The following is an 11,560-nucleotide window of genomic DNA, read 5'->3' on the forward strand; positions in this document are numbered from 1 at the left end:
GACGGACCACCTGTTCGTCCTGCACAGCGGGAAGAAGCAAGGGGAAGAGGCCTCACGGCCCACCATTGCCCGCTGGATTAAAGAAGTTATCAAGGCAGCCTACATAAAGGCGGGAAAACCACCGCCTCTACAGGTCAAAGCTCATTCTACCAGAGCACATTCGGCCTCTTGGGCAGAAGCTAAGCTGCTGTCGCCTGCAGAGATATGTAAAGCGGCGACGTGATCCTCCCTCCATACCTTCTCCAGATTCTACCGTCTGGACGTCCAGGCCAGGGAGGACACAGCATTTGCGAGGGCAATCCTATGCGGTCCTCGGGCAGCCTCCCGCCCAGTCCGAGAGTAGCTTTTGTACATCCCATTTGTTTTGAGTCCATCTGCTACACGCTAGGAAATGTTGAGATTACTTACCTGATAATTTCCTTTTCCTTAGTGTATGCAGATGGACTCAGCATCCCGCCCGGCTGCCGGCATACATGGAAATTCACCGAACTCACGATAAGCCATGTTTTCTTATAATAGGCCATCCACCCTGCCGGGTGTTGACGCCTTCCGGTTGTGATCACTGGCGGTCTCCAGCTACTATCAATCAGTCAGGGTAATCCTGTTCATTTAATTGATCGGTCAGCTACAGCTTTTGCAAGGAAGATTACTGATTTGTGGCACTTCCTGTGGGGGTATATGTACCCGTGCTGACGTCAGATCCGTCTCCAACTGCTAACACGAGCACACAATACCCATTTGTTTTGAGTCCATCTGCATACACTAAGGAAAAGGAGATTATCAGGTAAGTAATCTCAACATTTTTCATTTTGCTTTTTTCATTTTGAGTGTTGTATTTTTTTTTTTTTAAGTTGTGGTTTGATTCATGTATATTTTGGTTTGTTTATTGAACCAAAATAAAAAACCCTGAAAGCAGAAAAACAACTGCCCCCCCCCCCCAACACCAAACCAGCTAAATGAATCCCCTCCCTCCACAAGGCCTTCCTCATAAGCGACTCCCCTCCCTTCAGAAGTCTCTTACTCCATACCTTGGGCCTGTAAAGTAGAAATGGGCAGGTGAAATCCCAGGTCTTTCTGGCCCTGCTGTGTCCTGCTCTGAAAATGGCACCAGCTGGCACCAATTTATTGTATGGCCAGACAACATACAGCCGGACTTAAAAATGGCGCCAGCCTCATCATTCCCTGGTAGCATTTTCAAAGCCGGATCCAGCGAGGCAGGAGTGAGTGGGGATCATTCTTGCCCCTTTCTACTTCACAAATCCCAGGAAGAGGGTAACAGACCCCCGGGGTGTGTGGGGATAATTATGGGTGGGGGTAATTTTTCAATTCTTTCCAAAATGAGTCAATGAAAAAAAAAACCATACAAACATTGTTTCATTTAAAAAAAAAAAAGAAAATGTGAATGTTTCATGCAATTTTTTATTTAGTTTAAAAATAAGTGCACATCTGTGATATAAAAATCTAAAGGTAAAAACACACACTGGCTTTGCACTAATGTAGATAATTTTAAAAATTATCCCCTAACATGGAGGAGAATGAGTAAAAGTTTCAGGTTCTTTCTTTTTTTTTTTCCAGACGTTTTGATATTATTTCCATAAAGTTTTTCTCAAGTGTTGCTCTGAAACTCAGATGTTAATTTGTTAAATTAAATTGTGTCACCTGTAAATTTCAGAACGGAAGTCTTCATATTGCTTCCCTTCTGATGCACTTTCCTTAGTTTAATGTTTCTTTGATTTTTGTAGCAAGGGGTAAAAATGGAAAAGAGGAACCAGACGGCAGTGACAGAATTTCTTCTCCTGGGCCTCACGGAACGTGCAGAGTTGAGAGGTCCCCTCTTCGTCATATTCCTGGCCATGTACTTGATGAACCTGCTGGGGAATGGAACCATGATCTTGGTGATTAGTGGGAGCTCCCAGCTCCATACCCCCATGTATTTCTTCCTCTGTAACTTGTCCTTTGTGGACATGTGTTTCTCCTCCGTCACTGTCCCCAAAATGTTAAGCAACCTCATTACTGACAAGAACACCATCTCTTTCTCTGAGTGTATCACCCAACTCTATTTCTTCACTGCTTTTGCAACAACAGAATGTGTGCTTCTGTCGATCATGGCATATGACCGTTATGTTGCCATCTGTAATCCATTGCATTATGTCACAATTATGAACAAAAAAGTATGGGCAAGCATGTCGTCTGCTTCTTTCATCATTTGCTTTCTGCATGCATTGCTACACACACTGTTGGTATACCGGCTCTCCTTTTGCAGCTCCAACAAGATTCAACACTTCTTCTGTGACATCACATCACTATTACAGCTCTCCTGCACAGACACATCTATCAATGAGCTGGTGATTTTCACACAAGGCTCACTGGTAGTAATACTGCCCTTCCTGATCATCCTGATCTCTTACATCCGTATCATTAATTCTATCCTAAAGATCTCATCCGCTGGTGGAAGATATAAGACCTTCTCCACCTGCTCCTCTCATCTCACTGTGGTGTTCCTTTTCTATGGGACACTTACTTTCATGTATTTTAGACCTTCTTCCAGCTATTCATTGGAAAAGGACAAGACCACTACTGTTGTGTACAACGTGGTGTCTCCCATGCTTAACCCATTCATTTACAGCCTGAGGAACAGGGATGTAAAGATGGCACTGAAGAAAGCCCTAAAGACAAAATTGTCTTGTTCCAAATGAAATAAACTGAGATTCACAAAATAAGACATTTTTTTAAATTCAGTCTTCTACCCCCAAAAAAATAGATTAAAGAAGTTCCATCTTGACTCTCATTTGCATCTTATTTGAACAGAGCTTTCTAAATGTCTTACATTTCATCCTTTCTCTTTTGCTGAGCTCAAAGGGTCTTCAGTACATAAGCAAATAAGAACATAAGAATTTGCTATTCTGGGTCAGACCAAGGGTCCATCAAGCCTAGCATCCTGTTTCCAACAGTGGCCAATCCAGGATACAAGTACCTGACAAGTACCCAAACATTAAGTAGACCCCATGATACTAAAGCCGGTAATAAGGAGTGGCTATTCCCTAAGTCAACTTGCCTAATAGTAGTTTATGGACTTCTCCAGTTGCTTGTCCAAACATCTTTTAAACCCAGCTAACTTCCTTCTCCATATCCTCTGGCAACGAATTGCGATGAGTGAAAAAAAATTTCTCCCATTTGTTTTAAATTTGCTCCTTGTTAACTTTATAGAGTGCACCTTGTCTTTCCATTATCTGAAAGAGTAAAAAATAATTGAGTCACATATACCCATTATAGTCCTCTCATTATTTTATAAACATCCATCATACCTGCCCTCAGCCGTCTTTTCTCCAAACTGTACAACCCTAACCTCTTTAGCTTTTCCTTGTAGGGGAGTCGTTCCATCTCCTTTATCATTTTGGTCGCACTTCTCTGTACCTTCTCCAGTACATCTATATATTTTTTTAGATGTGGCAACCAGGTTTGAACACATTACTTACAAGAAAATTCTACACAATGCCCTAGCTACATATGTGAAAGTTAACTGAAATCAAATTTGTATCGGATTAAAAGTGTCAAAGTTCTCCACCCATAAATTTCAGGGAATCCATTAACAAATGCAGTATTAAGGAAATTTATTTTTTCTGGGAAAATGCACAAGTCATGAAATTCACCCATAATTCTGAGCATATCTTCCCTTGCCATTACATCACAATTACATCACACACAAATCCACCCAAATACAGTACGTATGTCATTGTATGTCACACAGCAGCAGGCTGAGAACAAGGGAGTCCAGGCTTCAAATTCTGCTTTGGGACTTTGGACAAGTCAATTCACCCTCAATTGATTTACTATACTTTTCCTCCCATTCTGTGTCTATGGGGAAAATTATTAATAAAAGAGGCTCATAGATTGTAAGCCCTCTAGGGGATAGGGAAATTCCTATTGTACCTGAACATAATTCTCCTTGATTTAGCAATGAAAAGGTGTGAGTTAAGTCTAAAATAAATAAAAATAATTGTGATTTTGGAAGTGTTTCTTTCAAATTAGTAATGCTGACATTCTTGTTTATAAAAGAGTGTCAGAATTATGCTACATTTTAACCTTTTAGATCCTGATCATTGATGGAATTATTTCCTGATGCCCCTTTTTTCATATCTTAGTTAACTAGACCCAAATATGGTATAAATATGGTATAAAAAAATTTGCAAGTAATTACAAGTATATGAAAAAATGTTCCACTTGTGGAACATTGGTACCTAAGGCCTGGATTAATCAAAATGTGATAAGTATCTCATGCGATAGCAAAAGGGGCATGTTTTATGCTAATATACAGTTTATCACAAATTACGTACGTGAAGAGCTAAGTTAGCACAAATTGCAATAACATTTTCAGACTTTGTGATAAGTGCCATGCCTGTTGGATTTCCTGCATTCAACCACTGGTGGACCATTGTTAATGTGAGAGAGAGAGAAGAGAGAGAGAGAGAGAGAGAGAACATTATGGCTAGGTGTTCACTCTCTCTCTCTCTCCCCCCCCCCCAAAAAAAAAAAAACAGGCCTTTCAGGAGACATCACAAAATACACTATCACACAGCTTAATGCTATTGAAAAAGGTGTAGTTAAAATCAGCATTGTGCAATAGCACTTCACAGACTGGCTAACTCCTCCTCTTTTTCAAATTTGCATCACACCATACGATATGTAACCCCAATATAGCTAATGTAACCCCAATATTTAAAAAGGGCCCCAGGGGCGATCTGGGAAACTACAGACTGGTTAGCTTAACTTCAGTGCCAGGAAAAATAGTGGAAAGTGTTCTAAACATCAAAATCACAGAACATATAGAAAGACATGGTTTAATGGAACAAAGTCAGCATGGCTTTACCCAGGGCAAGTCTTGCCTCACAAATCTGCTTCACTTTTCTGAAGGAGTTAATAAACATGTGGATAAAAGTGAACCAGTAGATGCAGTATACTTGGATTTTCAGAAGGCATTTGACAAAGTTCTTCATGAGAGGCTTCTAGGAAAAGTAAAAAAGTCATGGGATAGGTGGTGATGTCCTTTCGTGGATTGCAAACTGGCTAAAAGACAGGAAACAGAGAGTAGGATTAAATGGACAATTTTCTCAGTGGAAGGCAGTGGGTAGTGGAGTGCCTCAGGGATCTGTATTGAGACCCTTACTTTTCAATATATTTATAAATGATCTGGAAAGAAATACGACGAGTGAGATAATCAAATTTGCAGATGATACAAAATTGTTCAGAGTAGTTAAATCACAAGCAGATTGTGATAAATGGCAGGAAGACCTTGTGAGACTGGAAAATTGGGCATCCAAATGGCAGATGAAATTTAATGTGGATAAGTGCAAGGTGATGCATATAGGGGAAAATAACCCATGCTATAGTTACACAATGTTAGGTTCCATATTAGGGGTGTGAATCGTGTGATCGATCGTCTTAACGATCAATTTTGCCTGGGGGGGGGGGGGGGGGAAATCTGATCGTCGTGTGTTTTTTGTTTTTTTTAAATCATTAAAAATCGTAAATCGGGGGAGGGCGGGAAAACCGGCACACACCAAAAAAACCCTAAAACCCACCCCGAACCTTTAAAACAAATCCCCCACCCTCCCGAACCCCCCGAAAATGTTTTAAATTACCTGGGGTCCAGTGGAGGGGTCCCGGCGCGATCTCCAGCTCTCTGGCCACGGCTGCGTTAAGAGAAATGGCGCCGGTGGCCCTTTGCCCTTATCATGTGACAGGGCAAAGGTAGCGCCTGCGCCATTTTGGTTCCTGGCTCCCGACGTCACGCATGCAGGAGATCGCCCCCGGACCCCTGCTGGACCCCCAGGGACTTTTGGCCAGCTTGGGGGGGCCTCCTGACCCCCACAAGACTTGCCAAAAGTCCATCGGGGGTCCGGGAGCGACCTCCTGCACACGAGCCGTATTGCCAATCTTGAAAATGGCACCGGCGCTACCTTTGCCCTCATGATACCATCTCCAGAGTGGCATGGAATGACATAATGACTGGCGCTAGGCTGGAGCAAGTGCAGGTAAAGCTGGAACTCAGGAATAGTTTGCAGACATGGATAGAGATCAGGAACAGTATACAGGCAAGGTTGGAGCTCAGGGACAATGTGCAGGCAAGGCAGGAGCATAGGAACAGTGTGTAAGCAAGGCTGGAGATCAGGAAGAGAGTGCAGGCAAGGCTGGAGCTCAGGGACTGTGTACAGGCAAGGCTGGAGGTCAGGAACAGTGTGTAGGCAAGGCTGGTACTGGAACTCAGGAACAGACTGGAGCTGCATGCAGGTAAGAGTGAAACTGGAGCACAGGAACAGATAAGCAGTGTACAGGTAAGAGTGAACTGAAACTCAGGAACAGACTGGAGCTGCATGCAGATAAATGTGAACTGGAGCTCAGGAACAGACTGGAGATGCACTCAGGTTAGAGTGAACTGAAACTCAAGAACAGACTGGAGCTGTCTGCTGGTAAGAGTGAACTGGAACTCAGGAAAAGACTAGAGCTGCGTGCAAGGAAGAGTGAACTGGAACTCAAGAACAGAATGGAACATCAGGACTAAGACTGGACAGAACAGGACAAGGACAACACAGAACATGGAACATAAAGCCTGAAAGCAACTTAGGCAAGGAAGGCCCCAAGGGGCCAGACAGATGGAGGCTTAGGTAGGCCACAGAACATGGTAAGCCCTTAGACCACAAGGCAAAGCTAGGCTGGGGACAGAAGGCCCAATGGCCATGAGACAGGACAAGGCAGGGCTGAGGTCAGAGGCCCAGAGGCCTCGAAACATGACAAGGTCAAGCTGGAATTAAAAGGCCTGGAGGCCAAGAAGGAAAACATGAATAGGCCCGAGAAGGCCAAAAAACAAGAATGGCTAGAGCAAGGAGCCAAAGGGAATTTGATGACAAAGCACTGAGTCAAGGGACAGACAGGGTTATGTAGGGCTAGATTCTGGGTTTGGTGCAGGCAGAAAGGAGGGGCTTGGCTAGCCTGGGGAGTGTGCTCATGGAGGTCTCCTGGTGGAGGAAAGGCTATAAGACTTGCTGGGGCATGAAACCAGGCACATGCTGGAGAGTACATTTCAGAGTGAAGTTTGTTAAGGTCCCCTGGTGGAGGGGTGGCTGCACAGCAGCAGGAACCGTAACACCAGATTTAGAGTGTCTCTACATCTGTGGAGGTGTCCCTGAGTAAAGGGGTTTGGAACTTGTTTATCCTTCATGATGTGAAAGGATAATTGTCCCATCTGTGCTGGATGTCTCCTTCCCCACAGTACTTGAGATCCAAGGGTACTCCCGATCTCCAATCTGGCTGTATCCTGTATCCCCAGAGTGGAAACTGTATTGGGGACCTCCACATGTCCTTTCCTCTTCTCTCCCTTGACGTCTTCTTCCATTCAGATTGATGTTGTCTTCTAGGAAGAAAGGCCAAAATCTGGAAATAGCTCTTAACACTTCCAGCAAGCAAAAATAAAACAACTTGATGTTTATTGCAACTTTTTCCCTCCTAGTCTCCTGGGCAGGGATGGGAATACAACCTCCCAAAGGGTCACAGATCTAAGACTGCAAAAATCATGAAAAAAACAGCAAAACTCTCTCTCCAGTTCCCTGCCAGGGACTGACAAGGCAGTGTCTCTCTCCTACCTGTTCTAGGCTGGGGCCTAAAAACTGTGAGAGCACACCAAACACTCCTCTCTCTCTCTTCAAATGCAAATTTACACGGCGACACTCTCTTCTGCTCTTAGGCCCCGCTTCTGGACTAGGACTCAACCACCTCAGTCATCCTCTGGGGGAGGCACTAAAGGGATGGTATCTCCTTCCTAGCTTTCTAAACTCAAGAGCAGGAATCTAGGATCATTTCGTGGGGACCCAAGATGTCTCTGCAATAAATACAGATGTTGAGTAAAAGTGGCAGTTTGTTATATGCAGCAGTGACTCTACAAGGAGCAGTGTGATGTGGAGCCCAGAGGGGGAAAGTAGGAGCTGCCCGCTTAGCTGCCCTGTTTAAGGGAGTTGGAGATATGATGGTGTTTTCCTTGCCTTCCTTCTCCCTCCTCTGCTGATTGGATTTTCCTCCTCTTCCTTCCAGATTAAGAAACTCATTTGATTTGGGCTTTTGTTTGCTAACCAGCAGTTGGGGAAACCTTCATTATTTATTTATTTATTTATTTATTTATTTAACAGCTTTTAATATACTGGTGTTCGTAGGGCACATCACGCCGGTTTACAGTAAAACTTGAGAAAGGAGGAAAAAAGTTACATTAAAACAGGGAGTGGGTGATGGAGACAGGTGAGAAAGAGGGGCGGGTAGGGGTGGATAGGCAGAGGAGGGAGGGGTAGCAGCTGAGGACAGAGGGTTACAATTAACTTATAACTTAGGAACAGTTAACTTAAAAATTGTAAAAAATACATACAACTTATTTACAGCAGGGTATAGGTTACAATTAACTTATGGCAAGAATATTTGTGTAGCAGGTTTGTGAGGTGTCCAAGGGGGGTTGTAGGTAATGCAGGTGGGTCGAAGTGTAGGGGGGGAGGTGCCTATGGGGGGTTGGTTTCAGGGTAGGCCTGTCTGAAGAGCCAGGTTTTGATGCCTTTTTTGAATTTGGGCAGGGAGGGTTCAAGACGAAGGTGTGTGGGGAGGGAGTTCCAGAGGGCAGGGCCTGCGATGGTGAATGCTCTTTCCCTGGTGGTGGAGAGGTGCGCTGTTTTGAGGGGTGGGGTGTGTAGGGTACCTGCAAGGGTGGATCTTGTGGGGCGATGGGAACAGTGAAAGTGGGGCATTTCTTTAAGCCAGGTGGAGTTGCTTTTGTGGAGAATATTGTGAAGAATGGTGAGGGTTTTATACTGGCTGCGGAATGGGATGGGTAGCCAATGGAGATCTATAAATGTGGATAAGATATTAGGATAAGATTTAAGATTTATAGGTTATGTTAGTTATTAAGTTAATAGTTAGTTAGGGAGGTTTGCCTTATTAGACTAGGACACATTTGATTTTGCTATGTTGAGGTGCCCATGGCTGAGGTTAAGACATGCTCCTCAGGTTTGTAAAAGGGATATTCTGTCACAGATAGCAAGTTAATCATAAGAGAACTAGCAGGTTGCATGTTACGTATACAATTCAGCTTTAGGATATAGATTTGGTTAAGAATATAGATTTGGGTACCTGGTCATCGTGTGAAATTGCTTAATTGAAAGGATATTTTGTGTGTGTGTATTTGTGTGTGTGTGTGCATGCGTGCGTGCTTGATGGAGTTTGCATGAGTGGTTTGGCATGCTTGCCAGAATGCTATGAGATATTTCAGTTTTTTTCTCCTTTCCTTTGGGTGATGTATGTGTGATGCTGCATTTCAGTGTGAATGAATGGGCTCTCACAGTAGAGGTCCAATTATATATTTAATTGTCTTGAGAAAGTCTCGATTTCCCTGTATAGCTGAAGGTGATTTTGGTTTGTAGTACTAAGGTAACTGTTATTGTTTTCATGTTAATCCTTGCAGAACGGTCTTTATGCTTCCTCAGTCTTAGGGGGGCTATTCCAGCTCAGAAACCTCTGGTATCTGTCTCTACTCCCTCTCTGTTTCACATATTAGAAGGGGGAGGGGGAGAGCTGTGAGAACCAGTGCCTGCTATGTGCACAGTGTAATTGTGCCTGCTTATCGCTTGTGAAAAAGAAAAAGAAAAAAACAGAAAAAAAGGAGACATTTTAATGTGCAATTGCAGCTAGCTGTGTGCTGTGTGCTTTGTGTAATTACTGATGCCTGGCATGGTATGGAGCAGCTGGATTTGTAGTGAATCATCTTTGCTGGTTTGGAGATTGTTGTGATTGCAGAGGCTCATATTCTTGTACAAATTGATTGAGTTTCTCATTCTTAGCATTTTAGCCCTGTGCTTCGTGGGAGTGTTGATTTATGTGTATGTGACTGGCAGAGCTTGCTGAAAATCTATATGAACATGTTTAAAAAGGGAAGTAAAAGAGAACTAGATCAAGGAACAGCCAGAACTCCTAATGAAATGATTCAACAAAAGTATGGGAAGGCTTTAGCTTTTGAACTAAAATAATAGAGGAAAGAATTAATAAGTAATTGAGATTTTCAATCTGGCCAAATGAGGAATTTTTTTAATCCCGCTGTTATTACAGATGTCATGCAGGAATTCTCCATACCAAATGCCCTATTGTGAATGGAATGTTTCAACTCTTTGTGAATTCAATTGTGTAATCAAATGTGTGGAGTCCCTAATGTATAAACGAATATTGAGAACAAATATTGAGCTAATGGATCAAATAATGACCCCCTACCGGATACTATAGAGCATCCAGGCAGATTCTCTATTAATTTATGTATTTTAGGAACAAAGTATATAGCAGGAACCACTGGGTATTCTTGATATAAAAAGGAATAAAGTTTGTCATTGATGAGTTTGTGATGCAAAGCTCCTTTTAAGATGGTATAAATTAAAGCCTGAATCTCCTTTGCATAATCTTTTTCTAGCAATGTGTAAACATATTATCCTGTAACTGTCGATTTGCTTCATTAATGTATTTATACCAATCCATGATCACAACCCCCCCCCCCCCACACACACACACACACACACACCCTTGTCTGCTGGTTTAATAATAATCGTTTCTTCCTGACTCAGATCCCTAATAGCAGTTCACTCACTACTTGTCAAGTTATGTTTTAATATCCATATCACAAACATCTCTCATAACTATTTGTTCAAAAATTGAGATAAATGGATCCACCGGCTCCATAGATATCCACCCGGATGTCGCCTGCACATCTGTATTCCCTGAAAAGAATTTTGCAGTTTTCTATCAATGGAAGAATTTAAATAAACGAATGTGAGTGGAGAACGAATCAGAGGAAGAACTAGGAATAAATGACAAAACTTTATTTAACATAGTGAACTCATCTACTGTTACAAGTGCAAAAAGACACTCAAGAGTGTGAGACCCTGTGCCATGGTGTGACCGACACATCCCCAGGGCTGGCTGTGGTCCATGCAGCAGGTGAATGAGCACATCCAGACACGGGCTGGCTGAAACAGGAACACTGTCGGCTTGGAAACAGGAAGTCTTGGACGTCCAACATGCTGCAGGAACTGAGAACCAGCAACCCAGGCACTGGACTCAAAGTCTTGGAACAAGATGGAAGGTAGAACAAGAACTCTGAAGACCAGAGACAGGACTCAGGAACTCAGAATTCAGACTCAGGCTCAGGAACTCAGACTCAGGAACTCGGACTCAGACTCAGACTTTAAAACCAAGGAGGTACTTCCAAAGACTTCAACCAGCAATAAAGACTCTGGACAGGATGAAAGCTTGGAACCAGGAACAAGGCAAGGACTTGGATTCAGGAGCAAGATGAAGAGGCCACAGGAACCAGGAGAAACAAGGAACATGGAGGACTTGAAAGCACTAGCAGACTTTTGTGAAGGCAACGAAAAACTGACTGAAGAGCCCTGTTTTAAGGCTGCAGGGAGGATGTCATTAGGAGGGGCCATGGGGCTTTTCCCACCGTGGTCCCTTTAAATTGTAAGCAGAGGTGTGCATGCACCTAAGA

The 11,560-nt window shown here is 43.2% G+C and overlaps 1 protein-coding gene across 1 annotated transcript; it reads left to right on the forward strand.

Moving 5' to 3' along the window:
• The first annotated feature begins 1,754 nt into the window (after positions 1 to 1,754).
• On the forward strand, positions 1,755 to 2,696 carry LOC115081328 (olfactory receptor 1361-like). The gene has a single exon (XM_029585814.1). The coding sequence runs from the start codon at positions 1,755 to 1,757 to the stop codon at positions 2,694 to 2,696; it is 942 nt and encodes a 313-aa protein (XP_029441674.1).
• Positions 2,697 to 11,560: the final 8,864 nt, after the last annotated feature.

The sequence above is a fragment of the Rhinatrema bivittatum genome, chromosome 1 (assembly GCF_901001135.1).
Source record: "Rhinatrema bivittatum chromosome 1, aRhiBiv1.1, whole genome shotgun sequence".
NCBI lineage: Eukaryota > Metazoa > Chordata > Amphibia > Gymnophiona > Rhinatrematidae > Rhinatrema > Rhinatrema bivittatum.